The sequence below is a fragment of the Mustela putorius genome, unplaced genomic scaffold (assembly GCF_011764305.1).
Source record: "Mustela putorius furo isolate JIRA1106 unplaced genomic scaffold, ASM1176430v1.1 tig00000487_pilon_pilon_pilon, whole genome shotgun sequence".
Taxonomy (NCBI): domain Eukaryota; kingdom Metazoa; phylum Chordata; class Mammalia; order Carnivora; family Mustelidae; genus Mustela; species Mustela putorius.
The window spans coordinates 10,063,944-10,087,641 of NW_025421399.1; the positions used below are offsets into that span (position 1 = coordinate 10,063,944).

Below are 23,698 nucleotides of genomic sequence, written 5' to 3' on the forward strand. Positions count from 1 at the left end.
GCTCCACATTCCCTACAACCACATTTTCCCCTGTACAGAATCATGACTCAGACAAGTTCTTTCCCCAGAAACTGCCATGTTCGAGTGAACTCTCCCAATCTATATTCCTGCAGGGAAATAACATTTGTATCGTATTGTGTGATCTATGCTTGACCTTTCTCAGAAAGCAGGAACAGAGACATCCACCAAAAGGGACTGTTCAGACACATTCACACACGCACACATACATACATCTCAGATGGACTCTCTCATCTTGCAATAAGCTTTACTCAGTCCATGAAACTCACAAAGTCTTACTTCCTTAGGTTTTGTAATGTGTAGCTTTTCTTACCCAAACTACAACCCTGAAAAAGGAATTAAGAAGTCTCTGCCTGTGGGTATGGGTGTGTATTCCATTGTTCCCCTATCTCTGGGGACACTGCATATTCAGCAAAGTCAAGGAATGAACTCTGTAAGGACAGAAGAACCGCAAAGTGTTTTTCAAAAATATTCAGATGAACGTTGTTCATCGTTCTACCTCAAAGTCTGCGATGGTCCTAGCGTTTGTGGTTCTCCTTCTTTCTATCTGAACATCTTCATCCTCTCCTTCGGGTTCTTCTGGGTTTGGGAAAATGCCACTGCTTCTTGGGGAAATTCTAAAATCAAAACAGTGTGAGAATAACTGGTCTCCAGTTGAAAAACTTGCAGCAAAAATAATGAGCTTGCTGTAGACTGCTCTCAATTATGTAATTACATTCACTCTGAGAACAATGTAACTCCCATTTTTCGGCTCTGCGCCATCTGCCTTGCAAAGAGTCTGGTTTCCATCAACAAGTCAAATGCTGCTACCCTTGCTTTTTCCCTAGTTTTACTTTTCTTCGTCTGTTGTGACTTCTTTAAAAAATAAATAAAACAGGACATACTCTCTGGCAAACGATTTGGGGGCACAGTTGTGTGAGAAAGGCATCTAGGAACCATAATTTTGGCACAGGTATTTTGGAATTCTGAGGACTTTGAGAGAACTGTGGATTGAAACATTTGGAATTTGAGAGGCATCCCAGAAAAATCCAGGACACGTTATCACCAGCAAGGGAGCACTGTCACTTCTTAGAGATATGTTTAGAATCACTCCTTCTGGACTGGATCCACCCAGTTCTTTCCTTCCTCACCCCTACCACTGATTACTGCTGAGGCTCATCTCCCTCCTTCCTGCCATCGCAAATGGCTGATGTCTGCCGATTTCCTAAAATACGGCTGTCACCTTGTCATGCTCCTGCCCTACTACCTACTTTACACTTGAACTGGATTCATATTTTGTGAGTTAGATGAGGTTTCCAAAACATAGCTGTCTTGATTTCCCATTATGTAATTTGGTTTTGTAATGTGTAGCTTTTCTTACCCAAACTATAACCCTGAAAAACAAATTCCCATTATGTAATTTGCAAAGTCTTCCCTATGCTTCTGTACTCCAAAACCCTCCAAAATTTAGCTTTAATTTAATTTTTCATTATCTTCCAGTACAAACCTTTAAGTTCTTTCCAGCTGTCTTCTCAAATCTACAGCAAGGTGGCATTTATATCAACTTCTGCTTTTTTCTACCTTCCTGGACTGGCTACACTTACCAATTGTTTATCTATATTTACCCATTATTTTAAAGATTTTATCTTTCATATAGAACTTTCTTTTAGTATGTCAGTGAAATTATGGTATTCCTTAATTTTTCAGTGTCTCATGTGTGTTAATGTGGTTTCCCTCCCTAGATTGTAAGCTCATTAAAGTATCATGAATTAGAATAATTTTGTACACCACACAATTCCTAAAAAAAAAATCCTGTGCAGTAATTTTTACTTAATTAGCTTAAGCATTTTAAAATATTTTTAAACAATGAGTATTAAAATAAAACATGAAATCATATTTGAATTTTCTCTACCTGAACACGGGATCTTTTCTCATTGATTTCTTTCTAAAGTTCACTTCCAGACACCAGAGAACAAAAACGAAAATGCAAAAATGAAGGTAAGGCTAAGGGGAGAAAAAAAGAATCAGTGTTAGAAATCACCATAAAAAACAAAAAGTTCAATACTGGAATTTATTTAAGGAGTTTGACTGTATATAAAGAGTTGATCTGTACAAAGAAAGATCTGATAACATTTTGACAAATCTGAAAGACAATCTTTTAATGTCCAGTGAAACTCTCAGAGCTAGCTCTTCAGAGAAGCCACAACAGACAAGACAGGAGTAAGTTGGTACCAGGACTAATCACACCATTGAGAGTTTGGGCTCTAAACTCCATGTCAAATGATTGTTATAAAAATAACGGTCCAAATTTTAAAGTGTGTATGTGTGTGTGTGTTGCTTTAGATGCCTAAAATACTGTGTTTTCAAGTGCCAAAGTTAAACTTTTTAACTTAATGCTAAGCAAACAAATGTGTCCCCCTCATACAAGAACATCTAAATGGAAATGTATTCTTACTATTAGCAGTGCCAGGAACACGATTTGATGTTCTGAAGCCCCTAAGTAATCCACGGAGTCAGGAGAAATCTGTAAAATGAGGAAAGGTAAGTTGAGATGAACCTTTATCTGTTCTCGAATCTCATCTCACATTAGACGCACTAATGTCCTTTAAATGACCTTGCCAGTGTTCTCTCTCATCTGTCAGGTAAAAGTCTACTTCCGACCTCGTTATGTGTCTTCTCGGCTTGCAGGGTCACTCAGTGACCTCTTCCCCTGCACTGGACTCGAGGCTCAGAAGCTCTTCGAGCACTGGGAGTTGGCAGGATTTGCCTTGCTAGGAAAAACCCTGGGTGGTGCTGGAAGGATCCATTGAAGCCATAGGCAAGATTTATTTTAAGACAAACCCTTTCCTCTAACTTTTACCTGCCTTTCTTCCTAAATCTGTGCTCCTTCCCTAAGAACCATTACATAGCTCGTCCCTTGCCCCATCCACTCTTAAGAATAACCATGGCAATCACTCATGCTACAGACAAAGCTCTTCACCTACAGTTCTGCATGGTTTTCATTAGATTTACACACACATGCATAATACACATAATATCCACGCACAACATGGAAATGCATGATTCTCATCAGATTCACGATACATTTTGAAACGTCCCCCGACTTCTTAGTAAATAAAGACTAAAGAGCCAATTTTGCTTCTTGAACTTCATTTCCCAGGACTTTTTTCTGAGCAACGGTGAGCTGACTTAGTAAAGCTCTATCAAAGCCATCCGTCTCTATCATAGCCATCTAGAAAAGATGATTGTGTAGTTCTCCTTGAGTGGTTTGCCAGGACCCTGGTATTACTTCAAACGATCTTATTCTCCTTCGTGACTTGGTCACCTGCTTCCGAACACTGTACTACACCCAAAATCAACTTTAAGCCCCCTGATCTTTGCCCTAGCTACCATATTTTATTTTTTCAGCTTTGTCACTCTACTCTCCTTACTCCATAATTTGGAGTTGGTGACCCTCCAATCCACCAACCCCACCACTGTCTCACTGTCCATAAACCCCCTCATTTCCTTAACTTCATCATTCTGCTAAGAATCCATGGTCTGTTGCTACAATCCCTCCTTATATGGAACCACTGCTCCCTTATCCTTTTCTTTGTCAGACTCCCTTGGCAAAACACTAACCCTGATTGAATGTAACTCCACCTGCCCTGAACGGTATCTGGGAAGGAGACTATGATAAGAAAAACTATCAGCTTTGCTGACTGCACTTGGAAATTAGGACTTTTAGCACTGCCGGTCAATTCTTCTGACCTACTTTCTGAAATAATCGTTCACATCCTTTCCTCTATCCTCAACATCCCAACACCCCAGTTCACCTCACTCTAAGTTAAAAACGTCATCTCTTTCCATAACAAAGGAGGATCACTCAGAAGAGAAATCGTGCATCTTATTACCATCCAAGCCACTAAACTATTTGCCTCTGGCTATGGTTTTGATAAAGAGATAGAATGCTTCTGCTATGATGGAAAGCAACCTCTCTGCTTGGGCACTATACCACATATATATATATATTTTTTTCCCTCAGCTATTCAAGGAGTCAGACTTCTTAGGTAGTTCATGTCTCTCTTTTCATCAGAAATTTCTCTCTTATAAGCATGTTATCTCCCTTCTTAAACAGAAAAGTATTCTTGTCATTCATCTACTTTCCCATCTCTGTTATTCTTTTCAGCAAAACTAGAAATAGGTGTCTCTACCCTTGCATTACCTTCTCATCTCACAGTATCTACTAAGCTCACTCTAGTTAGATTTGGTGTTCACCCTTCCCTTGAATTCTATCTCGTTAATATCACCAATGACTTCCATGTGGTCTCCATCCAGTGGTCTCTTCCCAGTCATCAACTTTCTAGACCTCTTGTTTGACGGTTGAATCACTCTCTTCTGCCTAAAATATTCTTTATTGCCACCTGGAACATATCTGCCCAGACAGACACTTTAAGTGTTTAAGGAGAGTTTCTGAGAAGAGATTCTGGTGCACAACCATTCTTCACTTTTTCTCCTACCTCATGGTCTTCTCCTCAACCTGACTTGCTGACTCTTTTGACCAATCTTTAAAGTTTGGAGTCAAGGCCAAATCTTCGGCCCACTTTTTATTCTAACTATATTTGTTCTGTAGGTTATATTATCTAGTGCCATGGTTTTCAATATCGTTTATGTGCTGATGCATGTCGAGCAACCACAAGCAGGATTTCAGATTCATACATCCTGCTGGCTACTTGGCATTCTCCACTGTATGCCCATTAAGAAACTTAAAACCAGTATGTCCAAAATGAACAGAAAAAGCACAGCTCATTAGCCTCCCAGTAGGGTCATTTTGTTCCCAAGAGAGAGGGTTATCATGAGAACTATAAAATTCCACCACTGCAAAGATGCCTTTGACCTTCATGAACCAAGGCAGAGCTTCTTATTAAATAACGTGACTCCTGCTTTTGGTAAAAGAACGATCTTTCCAAAGACAGAGACTTCAAAATTTGTAGATAAGGACTCCACCAGCATTTTTACAGTATTCTAGGCTATCTCCAGTGGCCGCACACTTCATGACCCACGGATAGGCATGAAATTACTTACCTCAGAGAAAATGAACAGTGAACCAATCAGTGAGAAAGGTGGTATTAATATAGTGCAGAGAAATAACCCTAGAAATTCATATTCATTTATATCTGTAGCAACTATTGTGAAGATGGTGATCTAAAAGAAAAAAAAAAAAACAAACGCAGCTTAATTTCACGAATGTGTAAAAAAATCTGAATTTTAGGATGTTTTCCAAGAGGGTGGGAATTCATCTTGTAATTGTTCTTATTTTCAGCTTTCCCTCACAAGGCAGTATTACCACCATTTTTTTTTTCTTTGCAGCACAAGATTGTGTCAGAATTCTGTATTTGACTGATTATGATATTTTTAAGACACAACAGGGCTCTCAAATTCAAAGTGCTTGCAAATCATTTGGAGTTCTTGCTGAAATTCAGATCTGACAAGAGGAATCTTTTTCACACATTGCTTGGTCTTTTCCTTTTGTTTCATTTCACAGGAGATCACAGACATCTGTTTGGATTTAAACATATCAGTATTCATTTTCACAGCTGCATAGTATTTCTTTAAAGGGATGTGCAAGAATTCAACAATTTTGCCTTCAGCAACCATGTTGTTCCAATTTCCCTGCTCCTATAAATAATGGTCTACCTAAATCCTTATCTATTGGCACTCTTTATCTTTATTTTTTAAATATTTATTTATTTTGTTTTAGAGAGAAAGACAGAGTGTGAGCACAAGTGGAAGGGGCAGAGGGAGAGAGAGAGAGAGAATCCTCAAGCAGACTCCGCACGGAGCATAGAGCCAGACACAAGGCTCGATCTCATAGCCCTGAGGTCATGACCTGAGCTGAAACCTAGAGTCTGGTGCCTCACTGACTGTGCCTCCCAGTTGCTCCAACATTCTTAGTCTTTTAGGAAAGATTCTGAGAAGTGTAAATGCAGGTTAAGATTTATGTGGATTCACATTGTCAACAGTTACTAACAGATTATTTTTCAAAAAGATAGTGACAGTCTATGCTCTTACAAACAGGGATGGGTGTGTGTGTTAAACCTCCTCACACACATTGGGTGCTTTAATTAATTACTGTAGGTGTCCTTGTTTTATTGCTGATATTAGGTGAATAGCTGCATAAGTTTACTATGTCCTATAATATTTGTCATTGGTTTTTAGTAATTTGTACTTCCTATGATTATACTTTTTACTGGACATTTTTAAAGGAATGGTATGGTGTTTTCTTAACTGATGGAGTTTTCCTCTGTTAGTTTGATAGCTCCTAATAGTGGATCATCATTGTAATCTGAAATAAATCACACTGAACTAGTCTTCTTTTAATTTACTTCTGCTTTGTCATCTTTTTATTTAGAGAACTGTCTTTGATTTTCCAAATTAATTTATCAATGATTTTTTTTTACTCTCTCTTTCTTAGGATTTGTACTAAAGTTATGTTCACTTTATAAAAGGAAATATTACACTTTGTGAATTATATATATATATCTTAAGTATATATAAATATTTATATATTATATGTAAATATATATTTTTATATATATTTATGATTCCCAAAGTTATTCAACTTTATGCATGTTTAACAGAATTCAGTGTTCTCTACCATTGGTTTTATAGCATTTTAAATTTTCTTAAATTATTTTTATTATTTAATTTAATTTTTTTTCAGTGTTCCATCATTCATTGTTCATGCACCACACCCAGTGCTCCATGCAATACATGTGCTCCTTAATACCCACGACCAGGTTTACCCAACCCCCCCCCACCCCACTCCCCTCCAAAACCCTCAGTTTGTTTCTCAGAGTCCAAAGTCTCTCATGGTTTGTCTCCCCCTCCAATTAGTTTAATCCTTAAATGATTCTCCTTCCCCCCACCCTGCTTTTTGAGATATAATTGACATATTCCATTGCATAAGTTTAAAATGTACAATGTGATCATTTGATACACATATACACTGTGAAACAATTACCAAAATAAGGTTAGTTAACACACCCCTATCCTTACATAGTTACCTTTTTTGTTGTTGTAACAATGAGAACACTTAAGATCTACTCTCTTAGCAACTTGCAAGTGTATAATACAGTATTGTTAACTATCATCATCACGCTGTACATTAGATCCCAACAACTTCTTCGTCTAATAACTTAAAGTTTATACCCATTGACCAACATCTCCCCATTTCCCTCACCCACAGCCCCTGGTAATCAGCATTCCTTTCTGTTTTGATAAGGATGGTGTTTTAGATTCCACATGTACATGAGATCACACAGTATTTGTCTTTTTCTGTCTGATTTATTTCACTTAGCCTAATCTCCTCAAGGTTAATCCTACAAGGGGCAGCAGTTCCTTCTTTTTATGGCTGGATAATACTCCATTCTATGTATATACTACATTTTATCTATTCATCGCTCAGTGGACAATTAGGTTGTTTCCAATAAACATGGGGAGCACACATCTCTAAGAGATAATGATTTCATTTCCTTCAGATAGATACCCAGAGGTACATACCTGGATCATACAGTAATTCTATTTTTTTAATTTTTGAGGAACCTCCATATTTTTTGCATAGTGGGTTGCACCACTTTACAATCCCAGTAACAGTGTAAAGTATTCCCTCTTCTCCACATCCTTGAGAGCATTTCTTATCTTTTGTGTTTTTCTTGATAGCCTAACAGGTGTGAGGTGATATCTCATTGGGGTTTTGATCTGCATTTCCCTGATGATGAGTCATTGAGCTTGTTTTTACCTACCTGTTACTATTATTATTATTATTATTATGCTATTGAGTTATACAATTTCCTTACATATTTTAGACACTAATCCTTTACCAGATACATGGTTTATAAATATTTTCACCATTTCATAGGCTTCCCTGTCATTTTATTGATTGCTTTGCTCTGCAGAAGCTTTTTAGTTTGACACTGTCCTTCTTGTGGATTGTGCCTTTAAAATACATATTCTTAAAATTATTTAAAAATGATTTAAAAATCAAATAATATGTACTATGTGCATACTTACAATGAAGAAGAAAAATGACCAAATACCACTATTTTTTCTCCTATTGCGAAAAATGAATGAAATCACGTATGTCAAGAAAACCAGAGATGAGGCATATCCAATACTACACAAGATCTGAAAATAGAAATATTAAGGTTGGATAAGGTAAAACCAAACCTAGGAAAGCATTCATACTGAAACCTCAACTTTCCAAACTATGCTATAGCAAAGGTAATTTGAAATTCTTTAGTTTAAGATTAATAATGTCATTGCAGGAGTGCCTTGGTGGCTCAGTGGGTTAAAGCCTCTGCCTTTAGCTCAGGTCGTCATGCCAGGGTTCTGGGATCGAGCCCCACATCAGGCTCTCCCTCAGCAGGGAGCCTGCTTCCCCCCCCCCCGCCTGCCTCTCTGTCTACTTATGATCTCTAATAAAAAAAAAAAACCTTAAAAAAAAATAATGTCATTGCATTCATGAAATATAGTCTAATAAAACTATCTCATAATTTTTGCCACTTACCTGAACTAACAGGTTTTGAATTATATATATAATCTCATCTGGGCTAAAAACGTAATCCATTATTTGCATCAGAAGTAGGATCAAGAAGTAGAGGGGAATATCCACCAGCGCCTGGCCAAACCAGTAAGCAGAAGGGTAGAGGCCTGAAATCCGTAGCTGGGAGTAAGCTTTTCTCTGGGAAAGAAAAGGAAGAATCATCAAAAGTGCTGAGTAGCTGAGGCTTGAAAAACTTCAAATATGTGGTCACATAATCATTCATTTTTGTGTGTGTGTCCCTTTCATGTATTATATTGATACAGTAAATGACACTGTTACTGGCCACACTCCTCCTACCATAAGATCAATGGTGCTCCAAATTGCATGGTGACCTCATTGTCCAAAGGAGAAATGCACCAACAAAACCAGCCCACATTCTGTCACAGAATGACTGGACATTGCCTCATTAAGATGCCTGTTCTTTTCTTTGCAAAGCTACTCTTCCTTTGGACATTAATGGAGACTTGTAAATTGTACAAAGATTCCAGAGATGTAGGTCTACAAATTCCCTGTAAGATTCTTCAAATTTGTGCTGGGTATAAACAGTCCTCTTATAATTGGCATTTTATTTTAGGTCTAAGAAATGATCTTCTAACAAGTCAATTTTATTACTATCTTTTTAGGTTGGCATAAGATGTCTGTTAAAACTAATAAGATAAAAATAAGACACTTATTGTCTTGAAGTAAAGCACATTTTTCATTATTATGTATAAAAACTAGTAAGTAGATTTTGATATTGTGACCCGCTCTAAGTTATATGTTGCAGTGATTGTCTTAACACAAGGCTTAAAATATTACTTGAACTTTAACAGAAGCACAAAAGCAATGAAAATTTCAAATCGTAAACTGAGTCTATATAAAGACATTCTTTAGGGAAAAAGTTAGAATGGAGATAAATATTCTGGAAAAGGAAGTGTACCTGGAAAAAAATCAGGAAAGAGAATGATAGCTAGGATGTGTTAGAGAGCTGGACTTTTTCTCTTCATTAATACGTTCAATATATGTTTCCTGAGCACACCATGTGCTTTGTGTTGGTCATGGGGCTCTGGTGGAGGTCAAGTTGCAGTGGCCAAAAGAGATAAAGGTGATATGCAAATAGGTGTAGTGATAGCTACATAATTAAAATTGTGAAAATTAAAATTTAAGAAGTAAAAGTAGAAGTGTTAAGATAAGGGTCATAGGAGAGGTGAATTGTAATTAGGGGGTCTTTCAGAGAAGGGGGCCTGAGTGAGGGTCTAATGGTGAGTAGGAGTTGCACAGGTGACAGGGAACACAGCAGGCAGAGAGCATAGGAGAGAAGAACCGTAGTGGGTACAGTTGGCCCTCTCAATAAACTGGAAAGAACCCAATTGGTTGGGCATAGTTATTGAGGTGATAGTGGCATCATATCAAAGTGGAGAGAGACATCTGGGTCTAGTTCATGCACTGTTTTTCAGGCTACAGAAAAGATTTCATTCTTGCTGCTTGGTTTGCCAAGAAACCAATGGAGAGACTTAGATGAGTCATCAACATGGTCAGATGTGTGTGCTTAAGTACTTGTTCTGTCTCACTGGATGGAGAATGGGTAAGGAGAAGACTAATGAGGAGCCATAGTAAGCATGTAAGGAGGCTGATGTGCTCGTCCAGGAGAGAGATGATGGTGGCTCTGACCAGGGTGTTGTAGGAGAGATGGGGGAATGTAGGAAGATTTTAGATAGATTTCAGAAACAAATTCCATGACTTCATCATTAGTGGGCCATGGAGGCTAAGGAGAAAAAGGTATTAATATCATGGAGTTGCCAATTATATTTGGATTTTAGATAAATATTTTTTAAAAAATTTAGTACAAATATGTTCCAATTGAATGAAGCTAAAATGCATCTTGAAAGGGGCTGTCTTTTTCAACAAGAAGCCAAAATTCTGGGATGAATTGGTTAGGACTGTTTCACTGAGGGTTAACTCCACCACCACCTCGAAGTGAAAACCATCGCCAAGAGAGGCATTGTGATAATGTCAGAGGGTCATGGCTACCAATCAAAATCTCAGCGATAAACCAGATAAAAGCTGCCATTCCCTGTTAGCTGATGATACCTCCTCCACTGTCCTTCCCGAGGTCTCACTGCTGTTTAAGAAGAATAGCATTTTCTTCATATTTGCCAACCTTTTATTAAAATGTGGGATGAGGGTTGCCTGGGTGGCTCAGTGGGTTTAAGCCTCTGCCTTCAGCTCAGGTCATGATCCTGGGGTCCTGGGATAGAGCCCTGCATCAGGCTCTCTGCTCTGCAGGGAGCCTGCTTCCTCCTCTCTCTCTGCCTGCCTCTCTGCCTACTTGTGATCTCTGTCTGTCAAATAAATAAATAAAATCTTGAAGATGCCCTTCAACGGACGAATGGATAAGGAAGATGTGGTCCATATACACTATGGAGTATGATGCCTCCATCAGAAAGGATGAATACCCAACTTTTGAGCAACATGGACGGGACTGGAAGAGATTATGCTGAGTAAAATATGTCAAACAGAGAGAGTCAATTATCATATGGTTTCACTTATTTGTGGAGAATAACAAATATTATGGAGGACAAGGGGTCTTAGAGAGGAGAAGGGAGTTGGGGGAAATTGGAAGGGGAGGTGAACCATGAGAGACTATGGACTCTGAAAAACAATCTGAGGGTTTTGAAGGGGCAGGGGGTGGGAGGTTGGGGGAACCAGGTGGTGGGTATTGGAGAGGGCACGGATTGCACGGAGCACTGGGTGTGGTGCAAAAACAATGAATACTGTTACACTCAAAAGAAATAAAAAATTTAAATAAATAAATAAATAAATAGCATTGTTTCAACCATGTAAATTTGGAGTGTTCCCCCCCCTCCATATACATATACAGTCATAGAGCGGAGAAGGGGTCTCTGAGTAATAAGAACATGCAAGGACTTTGTTAAATCTCCTTACTTTATAGTCACCAATGCTGCTCATTGCAATGTATGGAGTGAAACAGGCTGCCACCGGGATCCAGAAGAAAGAGTTACTCAGGTACCCATGCTCATAAGACACGTGCTCCTGAAATCATGCAGAACACGTGAGCTGCTGGCAATTGCACACACAGTTCTTTTGTGCTTAATCTTAACTAAGTCATTCAAATAGGTGAATTGGTGCTATGAAGAATGTGGGACAGCCCCCACCTCACCCCAAATCTCTGTAGCTTCCCAACAGCATGCAAGAAGCACTCAATAGTTTTCACAGTTCTTTATGAAGAGGCACAGAGGTTAAGGCAGGGGTGGAAGAAGTTGTTAACTGCCTGTGTGATGGCCACATCAAGCAATGCACAAGGGAAAGGGGAGAGCTTGACAGTGAGTACCTCTCCATAGCAATCAAAGGGAAATTCTGCTCAGCATCATCCAGTTCATCTTCATCTACACAAGGAACTGAGGTCAAAGCTAAACACTATCCAAGACAATCACACTGGTCACCTAGGCTGTGGTGGCCATGTACATAGAAGCTACAGGGAGCAGATACAACTAGAGAAAGCAGGATGTCTCCAGAGCACCATTTCTTCCTTTCTTAATCTCTCCATCTTTCCTCTCTGCTTCCAACCCCAGCAGGGGAGAAAAAAAGGGGTGGGGAGTCCAGAGCAAGGTCACTCTCTTCTTTCCACTCCAAGATGTTAGACTAGAAAAGAGGGAAAAGGGCAAAGCCCACCACTGCCCACCCACCCACTTCACTGACCCTGCTGTAAGGCCACAAACTGAGCCTGCAGTGTTTGAATTGGATAGGAAATTGAAGTTTTGGACAGCACTGGAATAATTCTTAATAACAATGAGTGACCAGGGAGCTGTAGAGGATGCTTACAGTGTCACTTCAAGATGGTGAAGGGAGATTCAAGATGGCGCCATGATGGAGATGCACGCCCTCCCCCCACTGAGAAGATTCTGACTCCGGATATGAGCAGGCCTGGTAAGCTACATTTTAAATAAGAACTGCTTCTAGTTCAATTTCAGCCCGTCTGCTGATCTAGTCAAAGCTGAACCTTCTTTAATGGAAACCCAGTGTACTCCCAAGAAAAATAACACAAACAGCAATAGTGATAATGAGAGCAATTTATTGAGTGCCTGTGGTTTCCTATGCTTATGTGCCGTCCTGCTCATCTTTAACTCAGTCCGCTGCACCTTGTGCTCACATTGCCTTATTTACATCATAAGAAAACTTTGTGATGACGTTTTCATCTGTGTTTTTTTTTTTCTTGTGGATTGTTGAACCAAGGGCTATAGAAGGTCAAGTTGTTGAGACAGCCACTTGTCTGGCCTTTCAGACTCTGGCTGTTTCAGCGAGTTCCCATTACCTACTGCCACAGGTGGTGACAGATCTAAGAAGCTGTCAGTTCTTTTTCCCCAACTATTTGTCTACTCTTCCACTGAGCCCAAGTCATCCAATCCAGGTTATAATGTTACATAATCATCGCTAGATAATGTGTCTATATATATGTGTGTGTGTGTATCAACCCGTAAATGTAAACAACAAGTGTGTAAAACATAACACTTATTCAAGAACAAGTTCACAAGTTATTTCTGCATTTCAAGTGTCTTCTTGAAAACTTAAAGTTCAGGATAAGTGAGATAATATCATATTGACTTCAGGTGTGCCTGGGTGATACAGTCAGTTAAGCCATCTGACTCTCTCTCTCTCTTTTTTTTTTTTTTTTTTGCGGACAAAACCTTTTATTAGTTTATTTACAGGCCTTATCAGTGCCCCTGGTAGTATCATTAAAAGACCATTTTACCTAACTTAGAAAATGCCCATCTTTTCAACTATAGTCATTTCCTAGTGCCTATGGCTGCTATAGCATGCATTTCACTCAGCATTGTTTGCCTACCAGGTTGTCCTCTGCTTTTTGCCTTAATTCCAAGTTGCCTGATGAATTTCCCTTTCATTAAGAAAAAAGCCTACTCAGAGAACTAAGTTCAAATGGTCAAGATTCAGGTTTTTTTATCAAATGCACCAGTGCTGAGATTTGCCAGCTATCTAATGCCACAAATTAGATGGTTATCACCCAAATACTATTAATTTATCTATTACTCTATGCTATTATAAAATCACCACAGTAATCTTTAAAGATCTTTTTTCATCCTGTTCATTACTTCCAACTATCATTCAATATTCTGTTTTTGAAATGACACTTGGAAAAACCTCCAAAATAACTTCAAACTAAAAAAAAGCTTACCCTACCCTCCAGTCCAAAGCCATGGACAAGAAGGCAGCTGGAGCTGACAAGGTCACCAAGTCTGCCCAGAAAGCTCAGAAGGCTAAATGAATATTATCCCCAATACCTGCCACCCCAGTCTTAATCAGTGGTGGAGGAACAGTCTCAGAACTGTTTGTGTCAATTGGCCATTTAGTTTAATAGTAAAAGACTGGTTAATGATAACTACATTGTAAAACCTTCAGAAGGAAAGGAGAATGTTTTGTGGACCATTTTGTGTGTGTGTGTGTGTGTGGCAGTTTTAAGTTATTAGTTTTTAAAATCAGTAATTTGTAATGGAAACAACTTGACCAAAAATCTGTCACAGAATTTTGAGACCCATTAAAACAAAAGTTTAATGGGAAATCTGTGTTTTCTTTTGGTCAACACCGTAACCTTGTACTATTAAGTAAAAAGGTAAGTTGCACAGATCCTGTTTCTAATGTTATAATATGCTGAAACTGAAATTTGGGGTAACATTTTTTTCTTGGGTGGGATCTTGGAGTTTTCACTTTGTCTAAGGGAAGGAAATGGTTAAGTACATAGTAAAAAGCTACGGGAAAAAGGTCATTTAGTGCAACACAATTTACATAAGCAAAGAATGACCACAAGACAGTCTGTACTATAAACAGGTTAAATTCTCTAATACCAAAGTTAATGTGTTGCATATAAACTTTTATCACTAGGGAGTAAACTTGATTCATTGTCACATTTTAATTTCCCACTTACTGGAATGTTTAATGTCCCATTTATAAATATTGTAAAGTAGTTTAAAGTACCTAAAACAGGCATTTGGTGACATTCTTAAAGGTAGAGTTAATTTTTCCTCTAGATTTTAGAAGAAAGTCTAGAAGTTTTCTACGGTCACGTAAGAACTAGAAATCCACTTAAAATAGGAATTTTCATCTTTAGAAGAGCAAGTTTGGGGTGAAGAGGGAACTGGAGATTAAATTAAGCCCAGTTTGAAGAAGCATCTGACTCTTGAATTGGCTCAGGTCATGATCTCAGTTGTGGGATGGAACCCTGCATGAGCCCAAGCTGGGCGTGGAACCTGCTTAAGATTCTCTCTAACCCTCTCCCCTCTGAAAAATTATACTTACTTCGAAATATGTGCTTCTATCAGTCTGAATGCGTTCTGAAGAATTAAAAATTCCCAGTAGCCCGTTGCTGATGATATCCATGACAACAGGAAAGCAATTCAGCCTTTTGGTATTACATGCTATTGAGAATCTGTAATCCTAAAATATATAAATGTGCATTCTAAGCCCTCAGGAAGCAAATACAAAATTTAATGAAAGAATATGGTAGAAAATCATTCAAATTTTTGACAAATCTGGAAGGCTAAAGCATTGAATGTGATTAATATCACCATCACTCATATTACTTGATTAATTCCCGATATACAGCAAGGAATTCAGTATTTTGCTCTTGACTGACCATAGCAGCGGACAGGTGGCTCTTTCTGCCTAAATGGTCACAAAATGAAATGCCTCAGATGACTTTTAGCAGCAATACCATAAAACTCCACGAAGCAATGTCTCTGTATCATGGCCATAGGCTTCCTTTCAAAATGCAATACATGCATTTTATAAATTAAGAATGTGTGGATACTTAGAAGCAGAGAGCAGGCAGCTACTGTAATGAAAGCATAGGTTTTCACAAATACTGAGCTTGCAGTAGCAATGCTGCATGTAAAAATCTCCTTTAAGGAGCACCAAGGTGGCTCAGTGGGTTAAGCCTCTGCCTTTAGCTCATGTCATGATCTCAGGATCCTGGGATCAAGTCCCGCATTGCTTCCCCCTCTCTTTCTGCCTGCCTCGCTGCCAACTTGTGATCTCTCTCTCTCTGTCAAATAAATAAATAAAAATCTTTTTAAAATAACCTCCTTTAAAATGGCATTTTAAAATCATTTCACAGTATATGTAAGTCAAGTCATTATGCTGTACATCTTAAACTTATACAGTGATGTATGTCAATTGTATCTTAATAAAGCTGGGGGAAAACATACAGTAAAAAAGTTACCTCTCTCTATATATACATATACACACATATATCATAAATGATATATAGATACATATGTATACCGTGATTAATTCTTGCCCAAATAAAAAGAATAAAAGTTATTATTTTTTATCACAAAAAATCACATGGATTGTAGCTAATCTAATTACTTAAAGCAATGCTTATTGATCTTAAGAATGCCATTTTTTAACAACTATTTTTCTGAGCACACCAGAAACTAACCTGCTTACAACATACCAAGGACAAGTTTGATCAAAAGTAATTTCTAATTTTATTATGGGCACAAAAATTACTTCTGAAAATTAACTCTGATAAGTTGCAAATGGTCAAGCTTTGCAACACTTACCTACAGTGGTTTACACATATAACACTTTTTTTTTAAAGATTTTATTTATTTATTTGACAGAGATCACAAGTAGGCAGAGAGACACACAGAGAGAGGGGGGAACAGGCTCCTTGCTCAGCAGAGAGCCCGAGGTGGGGCTCGATCCCAGAACCCTGGGATCATGACCTGAGCCGAAGGCAGAAGTTTTAACCCACTGAGCCACCCAGACACCCCACTGTCTTGTCATCTGTTTTCATTTGTCTACCACAGGGATCTCTCCCCAGACCCCCACAGGGCCTAGGTAGATCACATACATGGGTGAAGCAGCGTGGCGTTAGAGCAAGTTGGCAAGTCCAGGTCTAAAGCAAGTTTAGTCCAGCTCTAAACTGGGCAACTGTTTCTCAATTCCAGCTACAGACTGCCAGAATCAGCACATGGAAGGAATTTTTAAGAGAAGCAGAAAGTAAATTTTCATTAGAAATACACCAGTCTTAAATATTGCTAAATAAGACATTCCTTCTCAAACTTTGGTGAGCATAGGAATCTGCAGATTTTATTCAAGTACAGTCACTCAGTAGGTCTAGAGTGGGAATGGAGAGTCTGCATTTCTTTTCTTTCTTTCTTTTTCTTTTTTCAACATCTGGCATGTAATTGTAATTAATTGATTAATTGATTTTATTGTTACTATGTTCAATTAGCCAACATTAGCCATCATTAGTTTTTGATGTAGTGTTCAACGATTCACTAGTTGAGAATCTGCATATCTAACAAACTCTTATGGGATCCACTGTTGATTCATGAACTGCAAGTTGTAGGAAACAGAAAGTTTTTAATATCAAATAGCTGAATATAAATATTTATCTAAAGATTTGACCCATTTGTGTAGAGTTTAGCAGTCAAGACATGAACCTTTTTCCCCATAAGAAATATACAAAAATCTACTGTGAAAAAACTAAGAACTTTTTTTTTTGGTAGTGGAGCTGAAGTTCATAATAGATATTAATCAGACTTATTCTTAGATGATTCATCAAAGAGTCATTTGAGTTAAAATCCAGTTGAGAATAAGATTTAAATTCATTATTAGAATGGAACAGAATTGATAATAAGGTTTAAATTCATTGTTAGTAATAGTGCAAATAATTTAATAAGGAATAAAATCAAATGACATTTAATTCTATCTTGTTATAATGGAGGCTATGGGCAAATATTTATACTCACAAATGAGAGATATCCCATCTGTTTGGGTTAAACTGACCTTTTATGTTCGTTGTTAGGTATTACTCAAATGGCCCTTGTATCCCATCACTGGTAAGATGCAAAATCAGAGCCCAACATACCTCGCCATCACCTGACACGGTGATAGCACCGTTGTACGATGGCTCATTTGGGCCACTTCTGGTTCCAAAGGCATCCACTTCCAAAGCTATGTTCTGTTGCCTCAGAGAATGTATAAAGTTATCAATACTTGACCCTACCATGAAGGTAAAAATCAAAAGAAGCAAGGGAAGTAAAACAACAGATAAGTAATAAGAAAAAAAAAACCCACCTAAACTAAACTAAGTGATATCACCCAAAGCATACCATAATAAAGATTTTCTAAGGATTTCCTTAGAAAGGCAGCATTGATACTATGATAGGAAATTCTGATATCAAAGACAGGACAAGATGACTTGCCCTAGAGCCTAGCCACTTGCATATAATTTTTGTTAATGTAAAAATACTATTTTAACATTAACATTATAATCCTTAAAGATATTAATCTTCTATTTTTTTAGAAATTTGGAACAGATTTTTTTGCAGCCCTCAAGAATGCATAGAACTTTTTAAAAATGTTGTGGAAAGACCTCAATGATCACTCAATGATTTATCTTACTAAATCCCCTTTTGTTGCTCGGTGCAATAAACTTCAGGATTTAAGTGACCTTGTAGGATGTGTTTCTAAAATAAACTCCCCAACCTTGAATTTTTCATTTTTTAAATTAATTTCCTATTTGGCCTCATAGGTGTTCTAAAACATGCAGAATTTTTTTCTGCCCCCTCATGGTTTATGTTGTCTGGGGAATCTCTCAAGAAGAACAAAGCTGGAAAATTACATTTGCTTCATGTTTACCTGTTTTATTGATGACCAGTAAGTGGGTCAGAGGAGCTTGAGGCGGTTGTCCCGGTGAGAGGAAGTACATATCAGGAGTCAGTCCCCAAGAATAACTTTTTTGATATAACTCATAGAATAGATGCTCTAAAAGCTGAGGGCAAAAGCTGATGCCAAGAAGTAATAATCTACATGGAGGAAAATGTAAAAGAAAAAAAATTCATCTATAGCAATGTTTATAGATTTTTAAGTTTGAGTAGATAGTGGATATTAAAATAGAAATAAATTCTAAAGAATTTTCATTTTTTCCAAAATGAAATGGTTCCTCTGTATCTATGCTTGGTCTTTCTATCTCTCTAATGGCTCTCCCCCACTCCCCCGCCCTGTCCATTTTGGACATGTCACTCAAGCTCATGAGGTTGGCTGGGTAGGACTCAAATCTCTCTCCAATTCCCACTTCTTTCCTCTGTTTCCATCTTGCATTTCTTCCTTTTTCTAGACCACTGCACACTGGCATACCACCAACACTCAGACGTACTACATTCAAGCATTTCCCCTCCTGTTTCCAATTTGTATAAATTACAACATTTTCTCATTAATTCAAGTTCCAAGGGCCATTTTCCACTAATCTGTCTCCTTTAAGTCCCTTTTCCGAGTAGCTGAAAATTTCTATCATACCATCATTATTAGGTGCCTAAAAACCTTTTCTCTTCCACTTTCTAAGTTAGGACCTTAATTATCTCCTTCCTGACCTCTTTCAATATTGTCCTCAATGACTGTTTTCTTGGTCTCTAGAGTCTACTATTTCCAAGCCATTTTTGCACTGTTGCCCAATTAAGTGCAATTGGCAATCTGTTTATTTTGTTTGTTTGTTTGTTTTGGAGAGAGTGTGAGAGTGAGCAAAAGTGAGGGGAAGGACAGAGGAAGAGAGAGAGCAATCCCCAAGCAGACCCCCTTCTGAGGGCAGTGTCTAACACAGGGCTGAATCTCATGACCTTGAGATCATGACCTGAGCTGAAATCTGGAGTTAGATGCCCAGCGGGCTGAGCCACCCAGAGCCTCCCCAGCAATCTGTGCTAATTATGTCAATCATCTTTTCAAATAAAAAATAAATTTTTAATACTTGCTTTCTAGTCACAATGCCCAAACTCTTCAACTGTATGAAATACATTATCATAATTATTTTTTAGGGGCACCTGGGTGCCTCAGAAGGTTAAGCCTCTGCCTTTGGCTCAGGTTATGATCTCAGGGTCCTGGGATCGAGCCCCACATCAGGCTCCCTGGTTAACTGTTACATTTTCCTACACCAGATTCCATTTCTCACACACACAAAAAATCACAAGATGATTTTTCTGATGCCCAAATTGGAACCTAATCTTTTGCATACTGAATGTTCTGGTTGACAATATTGTCTAATTTTATGTTATGGTTTTTAGTATACTTCGAATCGCCTTCATGAGCCAAATCTCATGTCTGATTTATATTGGTAAGTGTTATACAGATATTTAACATAGACTGTTAGGCAGAAGTGCTAGCAAGTATTTTTTAATGAATGAGTCCTGGCTGGAGATCAGGGTTTTTGCAAGGAGGTATTGCTTCATGAAGGACGCGAAGCTATAGGGAAATGTGTGAACCATGAAGCAGGTTCCTGAGGATGGATACAGGCTCAGATACAGCCTGGCACAGAGCTGTGTGGGCAAAAAGGAAGTTCTGGGGATGGGACCCGAGTGCTAACTTCTATGCTTCAGAAAAATGATTTCAACCCTTTGATAAGAGCAGATTCTGTGTGGAATTAAAAGAAAAAGCCCAAGCTTTACCAGGGTTAGTTATATACCCACCCAAGCAATTAGAAATTATTTTCTGTGTTAAAAAAAAATGACCATATGCAATTGCTGTGCTTTATCTCGGAGGTGTGTTTGTTTTTTCCCCTTGCATTTATTTCGAGAGCACTGACCCAACATATCTGAAACACCTGGGTACTCACATGGTCAACAAGGTTTTTTTTTCATTCTTTAACTTGAGGAAGCGAACTTTTGCTACTGCAGAGAGCTGTTGTCTCCAGAGAGCCATGCCCCGGATGGATTTCTTTGTTTCCTTAAAGGAAGACAAAACTTGTTCCAGCTCAACAAGGCTTCCTGTGTCTTTTGTCCTATTACTTTGTAACTCTCCCCAAATTTCATCATCTATAAAACATAAAATCGATAATTTATAAGGTGTCATTTTAGATGCGTATTACTTAGATTTCTTGACGACCGTCTTTCCACCAAGTGGTGTTGGTGAAGAGAATCTTGGGCAAGGAGATGCTAATAAATGAATTCGTGGCATTATGAGAATAACCACTAAAGTAAAGGAAACAAAGCAAAAAAAAAAAAAAAGCATAATACAAGAAGAAAAACTAATGACATAATAAAAGAAATAAAGAAATCTTGTTTTTTTTTTTTAAAAGGTTTGGGTCTATAGCCTCAAGGACTTAATTCATTCTAGGAAAGTCAATGAAAAGAAACCCATATTTAGCTTAGAAAAAGATAAACTATCAGTATTTCTGACTAAGGTAGAAAAGCCAGTATGTATAGAACCCTCCCTATCCCTTAAAATTGGCATATTTTAAGGATATAAGAATATAAAATTGGTAGAGACAATATTTTTTTCATGTAGCCATTTCTTGAAGACAAGAAAAAGGTTACTTCTTTTGGAAGACATGCCTAGAGAAACTGATCACCTCTAGACTTTTAGAAAGCTCTAATATATGTATACTAAAAGTTAAGCGTAACCACAAGTATGTAACTTCAACAGTGGGAAAAAGAGAGAAAGAGGTATTTTTAAAAACCTACTCAACCAATAAAAAAAATAATCAAAAAATACTGACAGCAAATCTTCTCATAACAACAATGGAATCCTGAAGACATTGAGACAGTATCCTCAAAATGTTACAAGAAAAGTTAACTGTCAACATACAACTCTAATTTCCTTCTCTCTATAGCACTTACATATTTATTGTCTACTCCATGAGGACCTAATCTTGTGCACTGCCATATCCCATGCCCTTAGTAAAATGCATACTACAAAATAAGGAATTTAAGAGGGGGGACCAGCATTGGGAGAAAAGGGAAGAAAGAGACAGAAATACATCTCTTCTCTGCTCTAAGAATTCCCAAGACCAGAATCAGAATCAGAATCAGATCACCTCCCAAAACATACAACCTCATCTATATTTTCAAGATAGAATATTCTACAGAAAGGTAAAATTGAAGTTTCTTCTTCTTCTTCTTGTTTTTATTTTTTTACCTGATTCATCAATAGCTGATTTTCCTTCTAATTTCAAGAACACTTCATTCAAAGTTGTCATGGAAACGCCATAATTCTCAATGCCTTGGTTAGAGCATCTATCAAGGTCCCTGTAAAGATCTAAAAGTAGTCACAGAAATGCATTAGAAGAATATAATTTGTAATGATATTAAGTAACTATATTTTTCAATAATAGATAACATGGGTGAGAGCCCAAAAGCATTCATGAGAAAGAAAGCTATGATATAGACTTTCCCTTATTTCTAAAATAACCTATACAGTGTGCTTCCATGTCTTGAGTATAAAATTATAATCATCTATGTTTCATTCTTGGAAAGCTACATATGCTGAGTTCATTAAGAAATATTATGTTTTATTTATTCTGTTTTAGAAAATTAATTCTGGGGACGTCTAGGTGGCTTAGTTGGTTAAGCCACTGCCTTTGGCTCCGGTCATGATCCCAGGATCCTGGGATTGAGTCCTGCATTGGACTCCTTGCTCGGCAGAGAACCTGCTTCTCTCGCTGCCTCTGCCTGCCACTATGCCTGCTTGTGTGTACTCTCTCTCTCTCTCTGACAAATAAATAAATAAAATCTTAAAAAAAAAAACTAATCTGTTTGATAATGGAGAATGTAATAAATGAACTGAATGCTGTGGTCTCCCATAAATCCCCATAAATCTGTATGTTGAAACCCTACCTCTGGTGTGATGGTATTAGAAGGTGGGGGCTTTGGGAGATAATTAGGATTAGATGAGGTCCTTAGAGTGGAGGGATTAATACCTTTGAAAGAGTCACAAGAAATCTGGCTTCCTCTCCCTGCTCCCTGCCATATGGGAAGACCAGGAGAAGTCTGCACTCTGCAACTCCAAAGGGGTATCTCATGAGAACCCAAAGGTGCTGGAACCCAGATCTCGGACTTTCCAGCATACAGAATCATCAAAAAAATCAATGTCTACTGTTTGTAAGACCCCCAGTCTACAGTACGCACTATAGCACCTATGAATGACTAAGGTAGGAAATATTAAATTCTAAAACCCCACTCACTCAGGAATATAAGAATGTAAGAATGCTCTTAGGAATAACTTGTAGGCAATAGACTACAAATGCAAAAGAACTAATGTTTATAGAAATAATTAGGTGATTCACAATCTTCCCTATTTTAGAGAAATACATAAGTTAAAGGAAAGAACAAAGTATGTATGTAACTTTGCATTTACTCTCTCTTTTCCAGCTTCTGACTATGGTATGAAGATTACACAAGAGCCTTCAAAGAAGGAAGGACTTGAGAGACAAAACCTAGGAGACTCTTAACTATAGGAGACACCCTGAGGATCCCTGGGGGGTCGGGGATGGGGTAACTGGGTGATGGGCATTAAGTAGGACAAGTGATGTAATGAACACTGGGTGTTATAGAAGAATGATGAATCACTGAGCTCTACTTCTGAAACTAATAATACACTCTATGGTAATTAATTGAATTTAAATAAAAAATAAAAGAAACATCATGCTGCAAAAAAATGTTTTAAAAAGAAGATATGTCTTTATAGGGATTAGTAGGCCACTTTGAGGGTTGTTTTTGGTTTTTTGTTTTCTTAAAGATACTGGGCATACTTTGAGGACAGTTCAGGAAAATTTGAAGTAGAATAAAGGATGAACTAATTCAAATATTGGGAGAAATTAAAGGTATCTATCTTAAAGGTGTGTTAGATAAATAAAAATACAGAAGTAGTCATGATTTCTAATGAGTTCTAAGTGTTGGTTCTTTTTCAGTCTTTTTTAAAATTGTGCATTCCCCTCTGAAATGCATTTAACAAATAACCATTTAACACTTTGCTTTGTGGGTTTCATAAAGATTTCTGTTTCCATACGTACATGTATATCAAAGACATGGTGCACACATCTAGGACTACAGTTACTTCACTGATTCTAAGATAAATACATTTCATCATCTTTTACCGTATTTGAAATGAGCATGTATCCCAAATGTTGGCATGTCATTGTAAAGAAATGGCACCATTTCTTTCTATTTCACATCTTACAGCTGAGGCTATCTTAGACTTGAAGAAATACTATAACTTCTATGTCAGTTATGATTCTAGGTGTTGTGCTTATTTTTAATATTTTAATAATATGTTTAAATATATTAAATCATTTAATCCTCATGAAAATTCTATAAAGTTAGTACT

General features: G+C 37.6%; 1 protein-coding gene across 9 annotated transcripts in view; it reads right to left on the reverse strand.

Moving 5' to 3' along the window:
- Window positions 1-23,698, reverse strand: part of ABCA9 (ATP binding cassette subfamily A member 9) — a 64,080-nt gene that overhangs the window by 10,236 nt on the left and 30,146 nt on the right. For 8 of the 9 annotated variants that reach the window (XR_006607023.1, XR_006607024.1, XM_045080953.1 and 5 more), the window contains 12 exons: window positions 21,512-21,631; window positions 20,211-20,409; window positions 18,248-18,414; window positions 17,475-17,608; window positions 14,891-15,028; window positions 11,507-11,614; window positions 8,546-8,719; window positions 8,050-8,163; window positions 5,062-5,181; window positions 2,453-2,521; window positions 1,910-2,001; window positions 518-635 (listed from right to left, as the gene is read on the reverse strand). Coding sequence is in view for 7 of the 9 variants with exons in the window: in XM_045080953.1 (XP_044936888.1) it covers window positions 518-635; window positions 1,910-2,001; window positions 2,453-2,521; window positions 5,062-5,181; window positions 8,050-8,163; window positions 8,546-8,719; window positions 11,507-11,614; window positions 14,891-15,028; window positions 17,475-17,608; window positions 18,248-18,414; window positions 20,211-20,409; window positions 21,512-21,631 (1,553 nt within the window). In the remaining 2 variants the exon portion in view is untranslated. The remainder of the gene's footprint in view (window positions 1-517; window positions 636-1,909; window positions 2,002-2,452; window positions 2,522-5,061; window positions 5,182-8,049; window positions 8,164-8,545; window positions 8,720-11,506; window positions 11,615-14,890; window positions 15,029-17,474; window positions 17,609-18,247; window positions 18,415-20,210; window positions 20,410-21,511; window positions 21,632-23,698) is intronic. The other variant, XM_045080954.1, reaches the window with a different exon arrangement.